The 25,965-nt window shown below is 39.9% G+C and overlaps 1 protein-coding gene across 1 annotated transcript in view; it reads left to right on the plus strand.

The window, feature by feature from the left end:
* The window catches only part of Rat1 (5'-3' exoribonuclease 2 Rat1), a 39,465-nt gene extending 14,002 nt beyond the window's left edge, over positions 1-25,463 (plus strand). Inside the window, exons 16-17 of the mRNA XM_046626217.2 lie at positions 23,300-23,577; positions 25,165-25,463. Coding sequence (XP_046482173.1) covers positions 23,300-23,577; positions 25,165-25,251 — 365 coding nt within the window. The 3' untranslated portion in view covers positions 25,252-25,463. The remainder of the gene's footprint in view (positions 1-23,299; positions 23,578-25,164) is intronic.
* The last annotated feature ends 502 nt before the right edge of the window (positions 25,464-25,965 follow it).

A 25,965-nucleotide genomic window follows, 5' to 3' on the forward strand; every position in this document is an offset into this window, starting at 1 on the left:
CCCGTGATATGTTGTAGTGCATCAAAAAACATTAGACACGCATTTTTTAAGTACTAATTGGACCATTCGAGGGGTGAAAACTACCCCTAAAGTTTATCCCAAAAACGAAGGCTGCAAATCTTGAGGTTAAGACTGCAACGGGCATGTAATCGTCTGTTGAGAGTGAATAATGTCCGATTAATTTCATGAAGAAATTTTACCTCATCGACAAGATATTGTTAGAAATCGATTTTTGGCGTAAAACTGAGTGTGGTTTTGACCCCTTAAATGACCGAGTTGGTATGTAAAGAAAATATGCGTCCAAGTTTTTTGATGCACTGCAATATCCTGTCACAGAATGAAGAAAATCGGTGACGTACACCTCGGTTACACAGATTGGCCAACTTTGTCCGGTTTTGCCTGTCTCAAAATACCAGTACACAAATATTTCGAGGTTGTGTTAACTTGCACGTGGACCAGACACAATTCCGGCTTTCTCGAATTCTCTACGAGATATAGCCTCGAGACGCCTGGAGAATTTCGGCAGCTGGCGTCCGCACTGGCCGCAACTCGGTTGGTCAACCTGCAACAAGCGGACGAAAAACTTGACGCGAATTAGTTGAATCTATCCAATGGACGTACGCCATTTCGCGCATGCGCATTCGGATTTTCAGTTTCGCGAGATTGTCACGGTGTAAATTCCGTGCATGAGTGTGTGAGAAGAGAAAAGCAAATCAAAGCAATAAGCGGCGGGAAACGAAGAGAAGAGAAGTTGACGGTGCGCTTCGTGTTTATGGGATGGGGATGACGGGCGTCACCAGCAGTACCGCGGCTAATTTCCTCGTCATTGAGCCGCATTGTGCTTCAAATCGGTCTCCCATCCTCCCGACCACCCCTACGGAGCGACTCCCTTGCCCTACACGCCTCGTATAATTGTGGACCTATTCACTGGTCTGTTACTATCCTCCACTCGTAGCTTAGGTGCTTGTATGCTGTGCGTATGTGGGCGCGTGTATTCGCATTTACATGCAAGCAAATCGCGCAAGGGCAACTTGCAGGGGTTTGTATTTATCGCTGTCGTTGCGATGCGGTTGTTTCGCTTCGGACGAAGCGCATGCTTCCGTGCTGCTATTAAATCGACACGCTATTTTAAACGGGTAAGCCAGATTCACGGTTCGGCACCTTTAGAAATCGGATATTCGATACCTCAGTTTCATGTTACTGCATCACAAAGAGAAATTTCTAGTTGTGGTTACTATAAAGTCCTTGGCTGTTTTAATTTTTTATCGTTAATTTTTTAACTGTAAATAGAGAATCTATTTAAGGTATGTTAATTGGTCTCTTTAATGATGGTCACTTGTACTGTATGTACCTTTATTGTAACTAGGGGTGTATGGGCATCCGAAATCTCGGGTTTGGGTCGAGTTTGCATCGGATCGAGTTTATTGGCAATCGCGAAATATTCGGTTAGTCCGAAATCTTCGAGGAACCGAAATTTTCGGTCATTTGACTCGAAAGTAATCCATTTTACCCGACCCCACCCAAAGAATTTCAGTACCCGCACACCCCTGGCCGATAATAAAATTATTTCACGTTGATGTGATAATGAACTAGATATGAAAGAATTCGACAGTACATTTCTTGGTGAGGCTCTAGTCTGATTTTTTGAGAACAGAACCGCCAGAACTCATAATGCCAGACCGCTACGAAATTGTCCTTTAGATTATCCGGGATTTCGGATATGACATAAGTCCGAAATTCTTGGAAATCTCTGTTCACTTCAGAAATCACGCAATTTTTGGAGAAGCGAAAATAACCGTGACCAAAATTATTAAAAACTCCGCATTTTTCGGCAAACCCGAAATTTTCGAGGAACTCGGGATTTTTGGGTAACCCGAGATTTTCTGGTAACTTGAGATTTTTGGGTGCCCGAAACTAACCCATTTACCCGAACCGACCCCACCCGAAGAATTTTAGTACCCGCACACCCCTACTCGTAACTATTGCGATAATTTGATTTGGGTGAAACCATGAATTGATGTTGAGGTGTTGTTTAACTGAAAAAAAATGTAGTACACTGAACTATCAGATTCAATGCTATAATATCCAGAAAATGTACTATTGACAATTATAATTGTACTGAATACTTACTTGTTCCTCATTTTCCTGTAATTTCAACAATATGCAAACCGCGATTATCCTAAAGATATCAATTTCATGTAGAATTTTCTGATAACTGTAAAAAACGAAATTTTTGTCGATGTATTTGTAGTACATTATGTAACAAGAGAATAAAGTCGACTTTTACTCCTGTGTTACATACAGGACTTTATTTCCGACTCAACTCTGGTCGCAATATTTATTTGAAATTTGGAACCATTAAATTGGGCTCATATTTCCAGCAAATTCGTTTTAGAGAAAAAAGTTAACTTTATGGTCGAGTCAGGAATAAACAGTATTAATTTATATGTAAATGAAAACAGTTATAGACTGTATAGCAACCACAACTGTAAACGCTTCTCATTGATGAACGATCGAAAATCTAGTTGCTTCTTGTATTTTATCTTTCTGGTTGTTTCGAAAACGGTGATGCGTCCTCATGCTTCTCGGTCGTTTTATATATCGAATACGTATCATCTTTGGCTCTGGGCGCAGATCAAGAGTTCATACGATGACGGGAATGCAGGGTTATTTTTCCGTGTGATGTCGCTGTTCGAGATGAGAATCAGAAGAGGGTGCAGAACTAGAGGTACAGGAAGGTGCCGCGAGACGAGTGGACAAGAGAAAGGAAGAAATGAGGAAAGACGAGGACGGTCCCCTCCTCACCTCTCGTTTCCAAGTGTGGGATTGCCCGTATTCTCGAGAACTCTTCGGAGAGCGCCCAGTAGGTAGACTGTATCACTAATTATGACGTGCCTCATTAGCGTCACCTCGGCGAGCTGCCGCGTTTCCATCCCTTTGCCACCTTCTTTTTTCTAAATTCTCTTCACAGCCCCCCTCTGCAGAAGCTCCTCGTCGCGCTTTGTGCTTCATGATGTTTCGAGTGCGAGTCAAGCTTTGAGCTCACGGTATCCTGCACACGTCGTAAAAATATGGAACTCTGGATTTCCGACGTTGGAGCGGTTTTTGATCGGGTGTAATGGAAGAAATTTTGAAAACGGTTTCGTTATCTTTTGGGGATTATTTACAGAGAGCATCGATTAGTACGCTTTAATGTTGAATGGAAAGTAAAGCCTGAATCAGATGCTAGGAAAAGAGGAAAAAACTGTTCACAAAATTCGCAACAATGTTATTTATTCTATTATTTGCACCTATGATGGTGTACACAAATGAAACAACATATCCACTGTCTGATGATAGAAATGGAATTCAGCAAATTCGCATAACACAAACTAAGATATCATGAATTTGAGCAAAGGTTCTGTAATTAGACCGTTCAAAATGATTAACCTTTCTCGTTTTTGATCCGATTCCAATGTTTTCAGATTCATCATCCATTATATTACCACCCACAGCAAAGGGCTTAAATCTCGATCCAATTACTTTTACGGAGATATCGGGAATATATTATTATTTTTGAATAAGTCGAGGACAATGGTCGCAGGCCTCTTGTAATATGGCTGCGTAAGAAGCATTTACCTCGGAGGCTCACAATGAACCGTTTCGAAAACCGAATTCAAGTTCAGGTTTTATCGTCAATTGTGCGTTAGTATAATTGGGGTTCGGAGAGGGCTGTGAATAGAAGCCTAGAATGTAAGCGTCGAATTTTTTTATTTATTTATTTTTTTTTTTCTCGACGAAACTACGTCATCCATGTAATAGAATTATAACGATACGGCTAACAAATACAATTTTTATACAACCGCATAAATTTCTCACTCCAATTTTGTTTATGCAATACCAATCTGAACAAATTATTTCTTCAAGACATCGGTTTTTGTAAAGGTAAAGGAATTTTACAAATTTTGAAATGATTTCATGACTCACGAGAGAGAAAAGAAAGTGTAAAATATAACGATTTGCTTACTCGGTCGGTATTTTGATATCCTCTTATAATTTGACATATTTCTTGCGTGCTTTTATGCATTTATTTTTTAATCATAATAATTGTAAACTTCTTGCACAAAATTGGCGGACTATTCAATTTAAGGTACCTGACCAAAACGTGTAATTTCAAAATTCCGTAACTTTTCGAAATTGCATGCGAAGAACTGATCGAAAAATTATTTTCAAGCTCGGAGCATCAGCTTTTAAGTTATTTTTCTCTCAGCTTTGGTGTACGTAATTTAAAAACTATTATATATTTAATAAAAGTATTTTAAACATTTTTTAGGCCGAAGGTCAAGAGAAAAAAAACACAGAAAATTTATAGATAAGGATGTCGAAGAATACAGTTCACGCATAGTTTGCATTGGCGAATCAGATTGCTAAAAATTTTGTAAACGGTATTTTCTGGCGGGCCTTGTTTGATTTTGTGAACAGCACACCTACAATAACTGGAAAAACTCGCGTTTACCTGGCTCCCTGTGTATTTATAACGTGCAGTCAGAATGTACCGCACCCATTTACTTGTGGATGGGGTTGGTCATCCTCCGAAACCCTTAGTGGAAGCGGGGAGTGGACTCGAAGGGTGACCAGAGAAGGTGGGCAGGGTTGATTATCAATTCCTCGCCTGACTGGTCCTCGGCCCCCTCAGAATCACTCAATTTTCGACTAAGAAACTCTATTATCGCGGTTTACTGATTCGTTTACTACGCTTCCCCGCGAGGGAACGATACGGGGTTCTCTAACGACTAATCGACCACCCGTGCTGAGCAATCATCCAACACTACCGAATAAACGGAAAATAGAATCACTCGTCGTTTATCCGTTTGGAGTGCCATTGGCGTCTACGTAGTTTACAAGTCATAAAATGGACCTTCATCGTTTAGTCGTCAGATGTATAACGGGCCTGTGTCAGAGCACCTAGACATGTTTGCTATTAAGTGTGAAGGTATTTTTATTTAGAAAAGCAAAAGTCGGAAGGCAAATATGTTACTGAAAATACCTGAAAAAGTCAGGATGAATTGAAATTGTAACGATGATTAGTAGTCGGAGCTGTTTCAAAAAGACAACCTTTTAGTCTTTAATCGAAAACTCGGAAGACCGCATTGATAGATGTATAAAAATATCGTGGTTAAATCGCGATTTTCCAATTCACAAATCACAACTCCATAAATGTTTTCGTGAACCTTCGTTCATCCTATGCGAATTGGACTAAGTGGATTACTATTTTGATCTCTCGTTCTGAGAATATTAGTGGAATAAAAAATAGAACATCCTAAATTATCTTTCTATCTGATGATGAGTTAAACCTTGGTTTTTCGTATTTGCATGGTTACCATGCACTTGTAAAAGCAAGTATTCCCTTTGACGAGTATGTACTGAGATAAAAGTATGGTTTTCCATATGTGTGTACAATGTAGATTGTAAGGACCCAAAATATGATAGTTTTAACCATTTTTATGGTCTGCATTATGACATTTTTAACGGCTTATTTCGACTTTGAATGAAGGCTGAGGACTATTTTCACGATACTTTAATTTCAGTGTAGTTTGCACGCAAAACTGGAAACTTATCGTTTGTAAGTTTTCTTAAATTTTCTGGAAGTATAAGCTTCTGCAGACGTTGCTTTACGGTTGCCATTTCATGATTGCATAATTTTCATAACGCGTGGAAGAAATAGACGTCTTTGTACCTAATCGGATTTGATCGGTTAATTTCGTGTCATCGTCCGACTGGCTCAGGTAAATAAAAAGTCCGTAGGGTGATCCGCAGGTCCCCAAGGGATGCACAGGTTGCCCGCTTAATACCTTCCATCACAACAGAACACCCTTACAGCTTTTTCAGTCCATGGATGGTGAGTAAGGGTTTTTGTTCCTTGGCTAGGATATGCGCTCCATTACCTGCGAGAGAATTGTATGAGGTATTTTACCAGTTGCTGACGTACCGACTGCCGACCGATGGACAGGCGGACGGACGGACAAAAGGGCGGGGCGTCCATTCATCCAGAGACGAGTGTCAAGTCTCTTTTGCCCCCTCGGGGCGGTTTTGTTTGCCTATGGATCACTTCCCGATAATTACAGACTCCTAGATTTCGGTTCTTACGAGTATGAAACAGCTCTACTCACCCAAAATATAGGTTACTGCAAATATAGTTGGCTAACCTTATATCGTAGATTGAGAACAGTGAATGGGAAACTGGACAGTATCTGTAAGTATCTGTAAGGAAATGAAAAGATTTGGCGACAAAGATCGGTAAAAAATCCGATTGTGTTTTTGACGTTACTGTAGGAACCACTCTATGATCTTCAAACTCCTCTGTTGACGACCTATTCATTATACGATAAAGAGCCACTTGTCAGAGGTAAATTGTATCTCTTTCCTGAAATTACAGACCGGCTTTTTTCAAAGTGGAGTATTTTTGTCATAGACACATCCTTTGTGGAAATAATTCATTCTGGTCCGAGTTGGTTCGATGATTTAGGGGCTGTAAGGAAATCAAGTCACAAAAGTTAAATTCTTCAAGCATCTGCTTGCGAAATTTTCATGTCAAAACAATCGTCTGTCTATTAGTTACACGCGCAAAGTTTAAGATACTCAAAGACTTCATAGGTTAATAATTTTCTGTAGTATTATATGTTTAATATGTGATTCGTATTATTCAGGGGTTAGAAACTTCGATTGTGCAAATTTCAGGAATTTAGGAAAATCCGCTTCTTTCATTAAACTAGGTGTATGTAATCTCTTAACTATGTATTCGGATTAACCTGAAAGTCATAATTTATTGTCATGCACCACACCCTCTTGTTCAGTTCAAGTTTATGTTCATTCTGTTCAGTGACTGACCCAGATGACTCGTGTGCTACAAGTGTCCAACAGTTTCATAGCCTGGTTACAATAAATGTTTCATTAATTCGGTACAGTAATTCGTCAAGACTTGAGATCATAAAAAAAGGAACGATTATAGTGCAGGAGTGAGGAATAGTCGTACTATTTAAAGTTGTGCTAATAATAGCATGATAATACGCATGTCACTGGGTAGAAATTTCGTTGTTGAGCACGTGAAATGAAAGTGGATATTTGGCAGAAACAATTTCAGAAGTGGTGGAAGGAATAGGCGTTTTTAAATATGAAACAGAAGGAACAGCTCCAACAAATTTTATACAGCCCAGTTCGTGTGTGCACAAGTGAGCTCAGCCCTTTTAAAAATAACTTCATATTTCCCAGGATTTTTTATTCCAATTAATCTTGAAGGCGCGCTAAGCGGTCTACTGCTGCCGAGGTAAGAGGCTCGAGTATAAAGGGGGCAGTCGAATGAGATTAATTCAAAAATGACGTGGAGTTCTTTAGACTCGGGTGCGTATACGCCGGCGTAAACGCGGAGGGCCGAGAGCTGCTTCCCTTCTTTGCACCCCAGAAGCGGTCCACTAGTCTTCATGGCACAAATACTCTTCGTTGAGCACCAATGCAATGCCTCAGAGATTGGCCTCAATTTTCTCTTACCCTAGGTTACCGGGTATTCAAATTAACGTTTTTTTTTACCTGAATTTCCTAAATTTTGGAAACCCACACCGGAAGTGCTCAGAACGTACATTGATTGGTTCACTGTCAGAAAAATATGCTATGGACTTCTACAGACTATAATTTGGCGCTTATGAAACACTATATGATGTGTATCCAACGCTACTTAATGTCAATCTAACACTATCCTAATGTCAATTTAATACTATCTGATGTTGAATTTTTCGAATTGATCAGTAAAATTGTTCTCCAGTAGTTGACACCGATCAATTTTGGACGAATTTATTGCTACTACTTTTACTTTGGTTTTGGTACTAGTGGGAAATACACACCGAGAGAAATTTTTAGCTCCGGTTACCGCTCGGTCCTTGACTATTTTTATTTTTTACCACAATCGAAAAATATAGTTCTAGGTACAAAATGGAAATCAGTTTTGTAATTGTTACCCGAAAGTCTGGTATCTGTTACTATTCTTTCTCATTATGATCACTGTTACTATATTTTCTTGTAACTGTTGCGAAAATTTAATGCTTGTGCAACAATAAATTGACGTTGAAGCCTTATTTAACTAAAAACGTAGAGTAAACCAAACAAACTGATTTTGCGTTGCAATTACCAAAACGGATCGACAATAGCGTAAAATGGTTACGCTTACCTCGTTTTTCGTAATTCTAATAATATTCAAACAGTTTTTTGAACGATACCTGTTTCACTGAATTTGTCTAGTTACTATAACAAATGAAAATCTTTCTCAGTGCACATATTTATACGGAATAATTTTCAGGGATTTGGGAGGATAAAACAAGGTTAAATACAATAATGATGACGACAGCGGTAAAGGTACATTGGGAAGAACCCTGCCGAGTATTTTCATTCCTTTTACTTGGTCTTCCAGGCCCGTTTGTCGACCCGTCGTGTCTTTTTTACACTGGATGTATGAACGCTCGAGTGCTCTGCACCCACAACGATTCTATACCTGAGCCTATAGTAATATCAAAACCACATCAAGAACAAATCTAACATATTGAAAAATAAGAATGAAAAAAAAAAAAAAAAAAAAACACATAAAAGGCAGACACTGCTTCGGGTCTACCGCTCGGCGGTGGTTGAATTCTCTTGTGGTTCTTCCGCCTCATTTCCGCGAGAAGAAGTGAACACGATTGTGGCCAACTTTTCACCGTGCTTTTATGATCCTTTGGTTGATTCGTTAAATCGAATTTTACAAAAGGACGTTACGCCGTGATCCGTCAAATTTTTTTCCTCTCCTTTTCAACTCTCCTCGTAAAACTGCTGGCGTATAATAACCACTGAACTTGAAAATTTATATATATGACTGAAAAATTCAACCATATCCACACAAAAATACCGAAACGAAGCATTTACGTTGTAAGCGGCACAATAATCACATTGAAGAAATTTGAATAATCTATCCTTTGCCAAATTGCTGTCAATATCTTTGGTATTGGATGATTGTTCTCTCTTCCAACCTCGTAGTAGTGTATCGAGTCAGCTAACAAGCCCTTTTTCTCAGGCGTGGCATCGGAGACCTTTTTCACACCGAGCCGAAGACAAGTATTGACAGTATGTATTGTCAGCGGGAACTGCTTCAGCTTTATATATTGACACACACGGTCTGATTCCTGCGGAAATGGATCGCGTTACCTCTTAGACGCGGGTATAGCTCGCCCTGTTTGACCAGACCGTCAGCCAAACGTCTCAGGTTTCATCGCTGCCGGGTTTGTGGCTGCAGGCTGATGCGCCAACATGACAGGTTAACTCTCTCTGTCAAAACAAACCTTCCGTTACACGCGGACCCCGTAGTTCTGAGTTCCCTTCAGTCACCCTGACTGACATTTGAGAGGAGCGGTTACACGTCGAGAGTGGAAATGTAACGCCAATTATTGGAGTCAAACCCGACCACATAGAGCTGAGAGAGTCTGGGCGAATTAGCATCAGGTGCGGAAGAGATGATGTTGGGGCCGGTAGCCTCGGGTGAATACTCATTCGGCAAGTTTGAAGGGTTTTAGAGGCTCCGTCGTCCGAGCACCTGGGCTTAAAGATGCCTGAAAGAGGTTTGGAGGACGCGTGGAGAACGAGTGCGCAAAGCCAGTGGCGGAGGGCGCTAACTACTCAAGAACTGGGAAAACTCTTGATTCCGCAATCCGTACAAAAGTCTCGCGGCAAACACCCGATATCCTTGTAGCATTTCAAGGAGATGATACTACCGGTGGTGGTGCTGGTGGTGGTGGTGGAGCTCGATGCTCGAGCCAGGGGAAGTGGAGAGCATATTTACAGCGAGATGAGTAGACGACGAAGGCGGTGGTTGGAGCCCGAAGCCTGCAAGCCTGGAAGCTACGGGGACCAGAAACAAGGGGCTACGGAGGGCCAGGAAGGTAGGGGGTCGTCGAAGCCTCCTCGACGGCTCTAGGATACTCCTTATCGAGATCCTCGTAGCCCTTGGTTCACAAGGACCATCCGCATCCTCTTCTCCCGCGTACTTTGCCTTCTCTCTCTCTCTCTCTCTCTTTCTCTCTCTCTCTCTCTCTCTCTCTCCCTCTCCCTCTCCCTCCCTCTCTCTCTCTCTCTCTCTCCCTCTCTCTCTCTCTATTTGCTCCTTCTCTACTTCGATGTTCAAGGGGCTGCGCGCGTGCGCGCGCATATGCCTACCTTCGCCTCCCCACCCACGAGACTCCCATATCCTGCGGTATTTTCAACCGTCGAGGAGGAAGTTCTTACCGTGGGTGTACCTACTACCTACCTGTCTGTATACCCACACCTACGTCGAGGGAAGTTTCATTCTCTTGTACTTACAAATAGGATGTTATAATTGAATGTTTGTCGTTTACGACTCACGAGAACTTGGTAAAAGAGTATAAACGGTTTAGAAAATGTCCAGCGATGTTATTCCAGGTACTACGTTGTTAAAGAACAGAAGCATGTACTTGATTTTTTTGTTACAACTACGTAACTCGCTTTCATTTCGTACCCCGAACAATGTGTCTCGGTTACGATCAAAAATGGAAACATGATAATCTATAAACAAAGATTTTTCTTAGTGTACTTACGTAGGTATTTAGTACCAATGTCACTTAATTATTCACTTTGTAAATCTTCATAAGCAAATAGAATTTTCTAATAATCATTATCGTTAATGAAGTTGACAGACCAGTATTGGTTACCACATAGCCACATTCATTGTCTCTAACTGAAGTTTACGGCTACGAATGGCATGAAGGTACTACTTTGACCTCCGTATACGCAAACTGTATTTTTTACGTACCAAAAATTTCTGTCATGTTCAGCGCAGCTATTCAGTTATAGTGGTGTGCTTGTTGGATCCATCTTCATCTAGCAATGCACCTGATAACAAGGCGATCCAATTAACGAGAAGTTGGGGAGTTATAACGTCCTGCGTACATCCCTAGTCACTTTTCGACGGTAAAGCGAAAACTTTCAACTAGTGTGAACGTCGCACATGAAATTGCGAAATGCTGTCTTGAAGCATCTTAAAATCTTTAGTGGAAGTGGATGGTGGAAGCAAAATTGGATGACTGCAGTAGTGACCTTTGCCTCAGTAACTATTGACTCTGTTATACTTGTTATTAGACCTGAGTTCTGGAAATCGGATTCTGGTTATCAACTTCTACGGTTATTAGGTACTTTTATAAGCTGTTCAAATTATGATAATTGTTGTTTCTAACTCGTATTTATGCGTTCCAATTATGTTCCCAGTACTCGAGTGCGAGCGTATAATATGTGTGGAATAATTCGAGCAAATAGAGAAAGAAAGAGATAAAAAGGGAAAAGAAAACTCCTGTCTGAAGAATTTATATTCGAGAGCGACTGCATGCGTGTGGAGTGTTATCCTCGTGAAGGTTCAGGGTGGCAGACCTTGCGGTACAGAGGTGAGTCCGTGGTCCATAGGCACGGCTGCTGAGGGTCCTTGCTTTGGCTCTACGACGGAGTTCGGCTGAATGCCCCTCTATAGCCGAGTACGTGCTTCTAAGTGCATCCTGATTTTCAGAACCTCTTTGATTACATGCACTCAACCGACAGTATTCAGTTAAATACGCGTCATATCCTCTTATTGCTTTCGTATTTCGTTTCTTCTCGTAAATTTCACCCCTCTGTAAAGTTTGTAAGAAAACTTTATCACCTTATCGAAAATCTATCAGTTCATTCCTCATTCGCGGTCCAACACCCTTTTTTTTGTGAACATCAGTCACCCGATTTCTCCACTTTGCCGTTGTTTGACTGAAAAATTTTATCGATGGAACGTTAGGCATAAACGTATGGGCAAGATGAACAGTTTTGTTGTTTTGGAGAATGTTTGTTCAAAGTTGAAGATTATCATTATCGAAGTATTTGGATGTGCGATACTCACTCAGTCTTCGTTGTGTCTTCACCAACAACTCTCCGTATGGGTGATTTTCACTTTCGAAAATTTATTCGAAGAAAGATTTTTTCCTCAAAGCTCTTTGTGGTCCTGTAAACAAGAAAAGCTACACTGCATTTCCACTGATCTTTGATCATGCATTTCAAGTTATAATGAACTACCCCAAGTAGTTCAAAAATTGAAAGATGTATGGCTATAAGTGCAAAACAGTTCGTTATCCGTAGGGTCCGTAGGTCGTGAGGACCGTCGAATGACTAACAGCTTTTTGGCACAGTGTCCGATGCGATTTTATCGGTGTAACGTTAAGCGCTGCACCTCTTATCGCAGGTGTATAAGGAGGTGTGTTGATTTATTTGAAAAGTGAGTACCGGATGGGAATGTGGCTTGGGCATAAAAGGGGAAGTGAGGCGGGGTGAAATGGTGGAGGTAGGGAGCAGGGAAGAGAGCCCTCCACCGGAGAGTCCTACACCACCGACCAAGCGCCAGCCTAGTTTCAGAATTCACCGACGTTAAAACCAACGAAGCGAGTTTTACCCGTGATTCGCATGATGGCTTGATTGCTTGCTTTATTTCGTCCATATTTCTATACTCTCACCTAGTATTTTGCTTCGTTACTTTGGAGTAGTTATTTTCATTTCTGTTTTCGCATATTGACGCAAGATGTTTCATCTATTACCATTTTTCATCGATTCTCTTGAAGATCCATTTCCGTTTTGACAAGACTGAGAGGTGATAAAAAAACATGCCAATATCATCAACAGTTCCACTTTCAACGACGGAGTCAACTTGTTCTGATTTTTTGTTTAACCAGTTATCAATTCGAAGCTATAAACTTCGATTATAAAAATTTTTTCGTAGCACCAAAATCGTATTAGTTCCGAATTTCGATGAATCAGCGTCCAATTTGTTCGTGAACTTGAAACGTTGTATAAAAAAATCATTATAGGATGTGAGTCATAAATCTAACCACGCTGTTTTACAAAACATATTAACACTATTTCAAATTTATTTTAGGCAATATGTGTGCCAGTTCCCAGTTGCGAACAAAATGGGCAGCGATTCCTCAAAAATCGGATCTGAAATACTATGATTATGGTATTAAAAAAACTGAACAATAATATTATTTTTTTGAAAGAAGTTTTTAATTTTATTTCACGTAGAGAAGAAATTCTCTTAATGTAATTTAAATTCAATTAACTGAAGATCAACTTTCTAAGCCTCAATTTCGTCACTTTCTTATTAAAAAAAAAAGATGTTCTTGAATTTGAATTTATTTGATTAAACGTAACGTGGCCCACTTTCAACTGAATTTTATTTTAGTAAAAGACAAGTTGACTTGTAGATAAATATGAAATTGAGAACTACTTACAATTAGTCGGATTGAGAAAATTCCAGTCCATCTAATGAAATTATATCATTACGAGCTATCGATGAAATATTAACAGTTGGTTTGACCTTTTAACATACGTTAAACTCGCAAAGTATGTTCATTTGGCTTTCATAAACGTTGATTGCTTCGTTCAATTTCTCTCCATTTGACTAAATTTACGATTTTTTTCCTTAAATATTTTTTTGGTAACCCGAATAATCAATGTATTCATGGGGATGAAAGAAACTTTTCTTGATTCAACTACATAATTCGTTATTTCGTATAATTACTCGAAAATATTTCATGAAATCAAATAAATCGAAATTAATTACCGCTTCTTCAAATTTACCAAATTTTGTTCCTCAGTTTTATTTTAGTAATTTTTACCGTGGACTGTACCATCTAAACATTCTTAATATCCGGCGGCTGCTCTCTCTGGCATATTGCAAGAACCGGGTTTTCATCCGATGAAGATGCTTCAGTCTATATAAGGTTTGATGTGAAATCGGTGAACCAGGGAGACGGAAGCTGGCAGCGTGGTGCGGTTCACGGATTGCAAACTCGTCGCGAAAGGCGGTGGCGTTGATTGGATCACCACAAGAATCGATACTTTCACGGCAGAATGAGCCGGTACCGTAGCCAACCCCGGAGTCCCGGCTCCTCTCCGCTTCCCCGTGACGGCCCCCTGGAGCATCGTCGAGTAGGTCCTCGAGAAAGCTCGTCCCCCATACCCTGCAGGGTCCTTGCGGAGCTACCCGCCCGCTCACTCGCCGGATCCTGTCCAGCAGGTCTCCATGCCAACGCGCGCTCGATAAATTGGTTCTCTATATCCAGGCACAAGGACGACGACTCCTGCAGGACGAATTCGCCTTCAAGAGTTAACGGGCGGGACGTTGTTATTCGACACCTGAGATAACGGAAACACCTTTGTCCTCAATTAGCATGGAAGTCGTATCACAGCGGCTACGATGTTCCCAGTATCCTCTCAGCAATCCTTCTTCGCCTTCTGCGCAGTCCTTAGGGATGAATTTACTGAATAGTCCGAGTCAAATGTCAGGAGAACAGAAAGAGAAAAAAAAAAAACAGTTGGGAAAATCTCCAGCGGTGATGATGGTTGACATATATGAAACAAGAAGCCGTACTCTGTGATAACAATTGATTCGAGCAAATTCGAATTACACGAGATGAGATATCGACAATTTGAAAAATGGCTTTATAATTGCCTTAAGTCTTCAAAATTATTAACCTCGACGTTTTTAAATCCTGATATAATGTCTTGGGGTTGATGGGGTTATTGTTCAATATAAAGATCTTCAGAGATCGTGTAAGAAAATGTTTTCAAACTGTGATTTCAAAACTTGGATAAAAGTAGATTTTTGTAAATACGGTAAAATAGGTGATCGTCATAAATTACATTTGCGCGTTACGACTATACTGTAATGTGATACTTCTTGAATGTTTATCAGACACTTTTTGGAAATCTAATCAGCGATCAAAACGTACCAAAAAGTATAGAAATCGGATTCAAAACACCAGATTTCAAGCATTTAGCCCCCACGCTCAGGGAAAATTCAGTATTTGCAAAGAAATGTTATGGTTTAACGACCTTTTGACTGAAATGAATCACAGCTCGGAACTAACTTACAATAATTATTTGTTTTTCATTGAGAATTTAATAACACCGAGATGTAGAGAAAAATTTTGTCGGATAATCAGTCATCAATCATTATATCTATTTAAAAAAACTTATTTTCCGGAAATAGATTTTGTAGTAATCTTGCCCCAAACTTTCGTTTCCAAAATGACAACATGCGACATCTCATATTTCGTTATATCTTCAAACCTTGATATGAAATTCTTGAAACCTAGCGTGGAAGATTGTAATCAGTCAAATTAACTAAATCATCCTAGAGAAAATTTCCACCAAAGGTTGATCACTTCAATGTTTTTTTTTCACTTAATCTTGTTTTGTTTATAACCATCTGGTGAAATCCCACCCACTTTTATGGCGCCTGGAAATCGTAGACACGCTATAATCTTCCCTTGAAGTCAATTTATGCCGCACACCAGCAATCTCCCTTAATAATCATCTACAATACCATTTCTGCAAATGTTGATACGGCGAGGTTGCGTCGTTTTCAAGTATAATTCAATTGAATGAGCGGAGCTCTCAAGTGCAACTTCCCAGAATTGTGGGCTATCGTCATCACAAGCATATAAGAGAGTTGCGCGAAACCTTCTTTCTCCATTTCTTTCGTAAAAGGTAAAGAACGAAAATCACGATTTTCATACCATTTAAACCACACATTCAGTTATTGTGAGTTACTTCACGACTTTTGAAGTCTGTCGATTTTCCGTAATAGCACGTGTCGATCTTAAATGCATTAATGACGATGTTGAAATGATTTTAAACCAACACTTCTTTAAGATATCTGAAATCGTCTCAACTTACCTCAGGTCATGTGAAATTGAGAAGAGTGATTCCTAGTAAAGTTGTTTGCCGTAACGTAAAGATGCATGTCGTCTTGTAGGTACCTATACAACAGAAAGCTTTGTGAAATGAACTTTACTCCGAATCATTGTGTTCTGCATAATTATGACACAAGAATTTGAAAATACTCGTTATATTCACCGCAATTTTTGACTGGAAAGCGAAATGTTGTCCGTTTTCAGCTCGGGTTAGAAAAAAAATGGAAAATGAAACCCGCGGTATTGACATAAAAAGGTGGCCTTCCTACTTTGAGTACATTTATTAACCCGCGTTGGGTGCACCCGCGAACTCCCGGCAGGAGGGTCAAGTGGATGCCGCCCTGGCGAGGCCTCCACTCAAACATTCCCCGCCCCATAAGCACCACGAGGGTGGCTGGAGAAGCCCGTCAGCTCAACAGAGCACATAGTCATTAGATGCAGTGGGAATTAGTTACACTAGTACGTGTGTTGAGGGAAGCGTGCAGCGTTAGGCCTCTGCAACTACAGTCGTCAATATTGTGATTTAATTGCAGCCCTCTGGGTACCTGTTCATATAACATTCTCTCGGGTATCATCTGGATCATTGATTTTCACCAAAAGAGCGAAAAACGTATCCCTACAACACCAATTTAATTGGGTGATACAAGAGACGAAACTAGTCTTTTCAAAGCTTTCATTGGACAAAGCAAAAAGCTACTCGTTCAAGGAAATGATGGATTAGCGATGCCAGTTGAAATCCAAATTGTGGATTAATGGAAGTCAAATGAGTCGGATATTCATTGAAGTGCTGGGGATTTGTTAGAGGTACCTGAAATCGTTTGAAATCACAACGTATCATTTTGAAAATATCTTTGTATTTATATTTCTACCGCTAAACCAAGGGAAAGCTGTTTCACTGTCTCTTCGTCTCAGCGTAACGTATCAAATTATGAGAATTGAGAACAATAGCGTCTCCGAGAATTTGCAGGGTCTGATGGGTGCAAGATACTGTCTGATTCGTCTAAATAATCTCGCGTGTTTGTTTGAAAGGATATTAAATCTGAGACGTTTTGAAAGAAAGCAACGTTGGCCAAAGCCACGAAAAGGTTTTCCTCTCGAGCAAATCATTGCGAGGGAGTGCTGTAAACATGCAATCTCCACAAGCCGAGAGAGAGTGGCGGAAGAGCCTCCATTACCGACGGCTGAGAATCTCGAGACCGCCCAGACTTGTGTTTTGTGATGCAAAGATGAAAATGAATGCCGAGATGAAGACGAACTTGAAAGAAGAGGAAAGCAAGTGAAAAAGAGAGAGCGACAAGGAAGCTCCAGAGGAGAGGAAGATACCTGCAGACTCTTGTCCGCAGATTTTAAATGCCTTTATATACAGCTGAGCACTTTATCCATCTTCACAACGCTTTTTTTCCACAATTGCTTTGATCAAATACTTCACTTTGCTAAGTGCAGCTGGTATCCACCCGATCCGCTCCCTTCCCAAATCATTTCATGCTTTGTCACCCAGAAGTATTTTAATCTGAGACGTCAATGACAAGTGTTACGGATGTACATCCATTGTCAGCCTCTCTAAACAGATCGTGAACTTATCGAATGCTGCCTTCACGGTTTCATCCATGCGTTGGCACTTGATATCGACAAAGTCAGAATATCACAGACATCATCAAGGATCCACTCGAACGTTGGTCCTGAATGATTTTGTGAAGATGAAAAATGTTTATCTTCAACCTGTAGGTGTTCGCACAAGAGGAATCAAGGACTCCATGATATTCGACACGTACAATTGTTGCAAATAAGCCAATTTACGTGAAGATCACTTCATACACGAGATGCGACTTCCACTGAAATCTACTATAATTTCGGCGGCAAATTATCGAATGCTGCTTTCACGATTTCATCCACGCATCGGTACTTGATGCTGTCAGAATCGGAATATCACAGGTTCTGCGTCTTTAGTCTACCATGATACATTACAATTAACCATAATAGATGAAAATTGTTCTTGAATGACTGACTGAAGATGGAACCATCAATCGTACGTCATGGGAATCCATGAATTCAGCCAATTCGAATGGAGCACTGAAAGACAACTTGTTAGATGAAATTCTACCGGTACTAAAATGTAATTGCTGCACTATAGGAAACGTTGAAGGGTATAATGTGGCGAGCCGAGGCGCGAGTGATGGCTGGTTGATATTGGCTGATGAACGGAATCTGGCAGGGTGAAGGGGGGCGAGGGGATGACGGGAGAGGGCGAATGGGAAGCGGACGACCCACATCGGCACTTGAGTGTTCGTATTGCTGACGTGGCGAGCGAATCCAATACCACCATCCAGAGGTTGGCGAGTACTTGGGACCCGACAATACAATGCCGTCCTCTCTTGGCTTGGGGATTCACAGCGGCTAGCTGCGAGCCAAGTCCGACGCCTCTTGCTCTAAATGTTCTTTCGGTGAAGCACTGTTTTGCGTTCACGCACCGAAGTCACCACAAAGCTCTGAAAATCACTCGGCGACGTCGCCGCAGCATCACGAATCAAACAAAATAGAATTATCACCTCTGAATAACAGTTGTGGATCTTCAGCTTTATTCCACTCTATCGACTAACCATGAGTCTCCTCCCCATCGGGGTCCCTGAGTCTTATTAGAGCTCAACGAGTCGCGCTTGATCTAATCCAACCCAATGCTGGACTGCCGAAGTGTTCGTTCGAGAGACACTGGATCACGTTTATCACGATATCAGATCTGATACAGATGATTGGGCTGTTTAACTAAAGGGGCATTTCACGTGAAGCGGATAGCGAAAAAAGTGCGAGGTTCTGAGTTTCGGTCATATTTGACCTAATTGTACTTCTAGAAGGTATGAATGTGAATACTAATTTTTTTATTTCATTTTTTACGAAATTTACCTGTCAAGGTATGAGCTTCTAAGGAATTAACGTAATTAAAATAGGAATTTTTTGGAAGCAGTTTTTCGAATTGAACAAACTTACAATAAAGTATTAAACATGTTAGTGTATTATCTCCATACTTTAAGATATTTTCGAGATTTTCTCAAAAAAGAAACAAAATTGTTCAAGTTATGATAATTCTAGTTTGGAATGTTTACTGCCGGTTTTTTTACAAGAAAAAACAATCAAAATGTTTAAACTGATTTCATAATTGAAAAGCACAGTAAATTTTCCACCATTTTATTGTAAATTTGTTCAATTCGAGAAACTGTTTCCAAAAAATCCTTATATATTTCAATTACGTCGATTCTTTAGAAGCCCGTAACTTGATAAGTAAACCTCATTAAAAAAAAAAAAAAAAATAAATAGGTCTATTCATACTTTCTAGAAATAAGATTAGTCCAAATATGAACGAATTTCAGAACCTCGCATTTTTTTCCTTGTCTGCTTCACGTGACATGCCCCTAAATAGTCCACGTCATTTTTGAAACATGCTGAAACTGTTACGACGATACGATCGAACGTCTTTGTTTCTATCTACTTTGACAGTTGCAGATTCGTTTAAAGTCGCAGAGTAATGATGCTCCGGCAGTTTTATTGTGCATGAAAAGTATATTGATCGTTAAAAAAAATTCTCCTCGGCGTAAATCTAGTGAAAATGAAGGGCAGACCGAGGAGTAGCTAATAACGAGTGAGCGAGCAGGCTTGATGCAGGTATTATGGCTAGGGGGCGTTCATATAGTTGCGATTTCGGTGGCAGGAGTTGGTTGTCAGAGGTAACTATTATCCTAAACGCAACAATAACGAAGGATGATCCGGCATGTAAACGGTTAGGATCCTGGGCAGCCCCTTTCAGGGCAACGAGGGCGCGGATTATTCCCCGCTGGGAGGGCGGGAACCCCTGGATATCGGGCGAGAGGTTATTGTTTCCTCGGCGAGCGTTGTGCGTCGTTCGTGTCAGATATGCTCCGTCGCATACTAACCGGTTCTGTCCATCCTTGGTCCACGCTGAAAGTCGATCTGCATCGATTTATGCAGGATTTGCGCGAATCCTTCTGTTGGTCAACCTGCAACCATTATATAGTGCAGTACCTACACTGAGAGAAATTTTTGGTTCCGGTTACCGCTCAGTCCTTAACTATTTTCATTTTTTACCACAATCGAAAAATATAGTTCTAGGTAGAAAATGAAAATTAGTTTTCTAGCTGTTACCGGAAAGTCTGGTATCCGTTACCATTCTTTCTCATTACGATCACTGTTACTGTTAGTGACGAACCTCACAGCCGGGTGCTACAAGTACCCAAATTACCTTTTGTACTAGCTGTAGGTCTCACAGTCACCCTTCTCGATAGACTCAAAACAATAATAATGGGTTCGGGGACGATTTAAGGATTAATAATATGGCCACCAGATATAAAACTGTGCTTCAGGGTTCATTGGACAAGCTTTACATTCATTCAATCAGTAATTATTCAACGCTTGTGTCAACTTGGGTAACTTTCTAACGGTTATCCGTTCAACACGGATCTCGTCGCGAGCAGAACCGGAGTAGGCCCTAGGATGACGTGTACAGCTACCATCTCACCCGAAACCATCCGGTCAGTACCTGTACTATTTTAACCGGGGGCTGCAAGCCGTTGCCGGCTACCCGACACGGAAACCACCCCAGGGTAGCTTAGATACCCCGACAAGGCTAGCCCACGTGGCTACACCAATTTTGTGTGATTTGTTATTTATTTTCAAGTGTTCGTGATCCGCGGACTGTAATAACCACGTTGGTTTCCCAACGTGTCAACCACCCCGGGTCCAAACCTCAACCATGAGGCCCCGGGAAGGCCAGCGCGAGAGTCCCCAACCGGCTCTACCCGGTTCTGCTCTCGCATCTAATTACTCGGTCACAAGTACATTAGAAACACGATCCAACGTCATTTAATAATCAAATCGATCATTATGAGCCTCGATTCGTCGAGTTGATAGCCCCATGTTCACACTGTTCACCGTATCACTCTCGCACACGTAACGAGCTACTGTCAACAAGACTCACGTGTTTTCTCTTCCGAGTTTCGACTAATACTGATCCGGTTTTGGATTCTTCTTCGTATTATCCTCTCGCTTGCTCTCGCGGGGATTTTGAGAACTTTAGACTGTATTGTCTTGTTGACCACTCGCCGTAGTGTGCGTGAGATTAGCGCCGATGGCCGATTACGAAATTATAGGTCACAGAGCACTAGTTACGGCTTTTGTTTTTCTGTCTATGTATTGATATGCGTCGCCAACAGTTACTATATTTTCTTGTAACCGTTGCGAAAATTTAATGATTGTGCAACAATAAATTGATGTTGAAGCCTTATTTAACTAAAAAAGTACAGTAAACCGAACAAACTGACTTTGCGTTGCAATTACCGCAATTACAAAAAAAAGATCGACAATAGCGCAAAATGGTTACACGTACCTCGTTTTTCGTAATTCCAACAATATTCAAACAGTTTATTTTAACGATACCTGTTTTACTGAATTTTTCTAGTTACTACAACAAATGAAATTTTTCTCAGTGTAGCATGTCCTGTGAAAGGTCAAATGCAAACCGCAAATGGTTAGCTCTGTTCTTTTGTTTTGTAAAATTAATTATATAAAATAAAGTCTGAGAAGCGTCTTCGTATTAAAGGCAGAATCTTAAACTAACAAAACGCTTTGCCGTTACTCCAAGATAATACACGCACGCACACACACACACACACACAATTCAGTGGTCAAGAAATCTAGACAATTACACAGTATCGTACAAAGGTTTAGAATCACTTTTTTAATTTTCGTTTGGGACAAAAATCTCACTATTCTAAGCCAAAAAGAGTCGTAAAAGAATGACTGGTATGCCATTTGAAATTCGACAGAACCAGCTTCATTATGCTTTTTTTTAAATTTTCCGTGATTCTTTGCAATCACTGGGTAATGTTAAACGGTTATATTTTTTCTTTTCTTTTAATAATTTCCTATTTTCGTGGAGTTGCATGCAGTTGTTTTGAAAAACAGAAAAAAATCTACATTTATCCACTGAAAACAAATTTGAACGAGATGTGTTTGGTACCCTTTTCTGGAAGTTCTCTCAAGTTTCCGAAAAATACGTACGTGTATTAAGTTCCACGCTTTAATAACAATTTTACCAACATTTGAAGAGGAGGCAACAAAATCCTCGAATCGACTGATCCCCAGCAACCATTCTATATTTTGAATACAACAAACAAAATTCATTCACAGCCTAGGAACGGCTAACTCAAGCTTCAAAATTCTTAGGACTATTTGCTCGATTGTCGTTTAGATCAAGTGAATAATTATGATGGGATCGTTTTATGCATCCCATGTAGGTACGTAAAATATATTCGATACGTCAATGGACCTTTAAAGAGAAAAAAGGGGCGGGGGAGCGTTATTATTCGACTCCTGTGAAATCTGTTATTAGCTAGTATGTTGGCGTATATTAATATGACGTTTCGTGTGTTGGGCACACACGGAGCCACGCGCCGCCACGTTTCTACTCAACTAAACATTGTGCTGGTCGAACAAAGCGCCCAGTTAGCTGATGTCTGAGGACCTGCGCACGCTGTTTGTACGTAGTTAATAACCGAACGCGAAGCGTGTATATTCCCATATTGACCCACGTCTTTAGGAATATTTTGAAAAAAAAACTTATTCATACAGTGATTTGAAAAATGGTCTTATTCAGCACAAACCGTTACCCGATAATCGCAATAGTTTAGGGCTACGCGATTGATTGTAATAGCATGTCGATTGTTAATGATTACCACTTATTTCAATTGATGTGCATTAGAAGAATGGCAACCATTTTTTTTCATGGTAAAAAAAAAAAAAAAAAAAAAACAATCTCCACCGTTAATAAAGTGCAAAAATTATAAGAATTTTGAAAATCGTTGGGTTCATTTTTTTTTTCTCTTTTTTTCAATGACATCGTTAAAATATTTCGATTCACCGTTTTGGATCAGGGATTTTTGATTTTGACGTTACGTTATCAGATTTGAATTCAGCGCCTTCCAAAAACCCGTGGAACCTGCAGAGATTTGCGAAACTGTAATCAGGCAATTACAAATTACAATTAGACTTTGTAATTTTGCAGACGATTACAAATCTGATTTGTGTTTTGTAATTGAGGCGATATGGCGTGAAAATGCCATTTGTAATTCGTCATTACGACTGCACGATATGATACAAATTTGATTTGCAATTCAAGATATAATCGATTACAAATTGTAATTAGGCGGTGCCCAAAACTGCGTTTGCAATATTGATTTCTACAAAAATGCCAGTAGCATAACCTTTTATTTGTGAAAAATGTGCATTCGGATAAATGTCCATTTACACACGGTTCGTGAGAATTTCCCCCACGCTAAAATGCAATATGTAACCGTGGAAGAGTTTCCCGTTGCAATTATCTGCTATTATTTTGCGTTGCATTCGCCAAATCGTTCGTTCTCGCAGCGGCTTTTTAATTTGAGGGGGAGAATTGTCGGAAACACACTTACGGCAGGGGTGAAAGGAGAAAAATAAGTAAAATTGCTTTTTTGTTTCAGGGTACCAGAGTGGGTACCATTCTGGTTCATCCAACAGTGGCAGCTCCGGCGGTTATGGCAGCGTAACTTCTGGCTCAGCCCGAGGCGGAAACGGCGGCGGTGGTCGTGGCAACTATAATCAGAATCCACAAGCCGGAGTTTGGGCCAGTGGCTACGTGGCTCACCAGTCGAACTATCATCAACGTAACCAACACCACAACCAACACTCTCATCAGCAACACAACCGGCCTCATCCTTATCAGAATAAATCACACAACAATTACTCGAATCCTCAATGGGTAAGATTAATATGTTTTACTTATCGCACACAATAGAATCAGAATCACAATATCGAATATTCAACCCTTTATCGTCCTTTAGTACCTTGTTTGACATGTTTTCACGATATGTTCATCGATTTTGATATGGAAATTCTCGAAAATTTCGCGAGATTTTTATGGGCATCGCGATGAGATTTTTGGGACCAGCACTCTTTCCGGAAAATTAAAAAGCTCAATTTTTAAAGACTGATATTTTTCACGCATTGGGACTCAAGGAAATTTTTTGCTCTTGACTTTTTCCCCTCTTTAACTGAATAGAATGTCAGACTTGAAGGGTTAAAGATGCGTAAATCTGATTCATGGAATTCATAAAGAATAAAACCTACGTAAAGGTAGAATAAAGCAACCTCACGGAAGAAACACTCAACTTGGGTGTAAATTCACATCGCAAACTCAAAGATTATGCTAAGTTTCCATAAGAAAAAAATTGAGGGTGCAAATTTACACCAAAGGGTTTTTTCGTGTAGGAGCATTATATAGAATCGTTAAAATTTCTACAATCATGCTCTGACAATTCTATATGTTAATTTTTAACATTTTATATAGCTTTTCTCGTTTCAACTTTTGAATATTCCAAATTTCCGCACTTTACATTTTATGAATTGGGTGTTCGTAGTTTCTAAAATTCGATACTGTAACCCTCATATTATATGGCAATTCTACTTTTTGACCTCACCTTTTTCATCAGCTCTGCACGTCTATTCATCACCCTTTTTGTTACGTACCGGTGATCTGAAATTTTCTCCATAGCTATATATCTGTCTGTACACTTATTTATCATAGATTTACACATTTTCCATTTTTTAGAGTTTGGATCCATTCGTACAATAAAGGGACTTGTTTATTTACCCTTTCAATATCAGGAAACTTAACACTCAAGTGCGCAAGCGCCAAGTTTTTCATCTGCTTAGACAGGCTGACCAACCCTGTCTGATTTTTCCCCGGCGCAAACTGTAACTGCGTCATTCCATGTCAAACCGCACACTTTTAATGCCTAATTTCAGAACAGTTCGTGATTAGGTTGTCTTTTGCCTCGAGAAAACTCCTCTAATTTTGCCCGAAGTTTCATGCCAATGTTTTCGAAGTTGCACCGGGTCGAAAATGTAAAAGAAAAGGCAAAAAAGTCAGACACGATGATCTCTAAACGCTGATATCTCCTGATATATTATCAAACTATGATAATATTTTAAAACCTTACCGTTTCATGAGTGATCGGTTTGATGTGGAATAACTCGAATACGCGCAAGCGTTTTTAGGTTATGTTGAGCTGGATGCAGACTCGTCGCATTTCGGCTGTGTAAAATTCTCAACCCTAAATAATCTCGATACGTAAGCAAATTTTTATACTTGGCATCTGGCCGAAACTGAGTTGGTCAACCTGACAAGCGAATGAATCTACCGATGGAATCGGTGATTTGGCGCATGCGCATTTGGGTGTTCGGTTTGCTGTGACTTTTTCGGCGTAGCATAAAGGTTGCCAGTTATCGAGCTTCAATTGTATTAATGAGAAACGAATGTTTTTTTTCTTTTTGCGTTTTTCTACAGAATCATTCGCAAAATCGTCGAGGAGGAGGAGGAGGAGGAGGTGGAGGAGGAAGTGGTGGTGGTGGTGGTGGGTGGAGAGGCCGCTAAAAGTGGCTGAAACTTCAGGTCTCGCAATCCACTGATCCATAATTTAGGTTTTAATCAACCTGGATTGTATAATCGCGTTGTGAAAACTCACAACCGCAAATGATTATTATTTCACATTTATAAAATCGAAAGAGAAAATCGATATTTTGTACGCGATCAATTAAGCGAGGGCAATTTATTTTGAATCATATATATAAAAAAAAAAAAGAAAATGATAATAATGGAAAGAAAAATACCTTATATTAATACAGTGCATTGTTTCATATCTGTATATAACATATATGTATAGACATATAAACATTATTATACTTATATGTGCACTATTATCTGCATATTATTTCATACGAATTATATGTAATTACTCTTACTCTGTAAAGTCATTAGACGACAACACCAAATGGTTGTAGAACACAAAGTAAACGAAAGTCAATAACACAAATCATGTTTGAAGTATGTTTTTATTGTGTGAATTCAATTTTTTAACCATTCGTACGATACGAGCTTCAACCTGTGATAAAAAAAAAGTCACCAACACAATTGACATTCGTTAAAGGTAGGTGGACATATTTTATAGAAATATATTCAGAACTTTTTACAGAATTTCTTTGAAGGAAAATAGCGGTTTACTGTCGGCATATCGCAAGGAAATGAAAATATGCACGGACTTGGAATTTTGGAATGATTTTTATCCCGAGTTTAATTTTTTCAGCATAC

This window comes from Neodiprion pinetum, chromosome 5, assembly GCF_021155775.2.
Source record: "Neodiprion pinetum isolate iyNeoPine1 chromosome 5, iyNeoPine1.2, whole genome shotgun sequence".
Taxonomy (NCBI): Eukaryota; Metazoa; Arthropoda; class Insecta; order Hymenoptera; family Diprionidae; genus Neodiprion; species Neodiprion pinetum.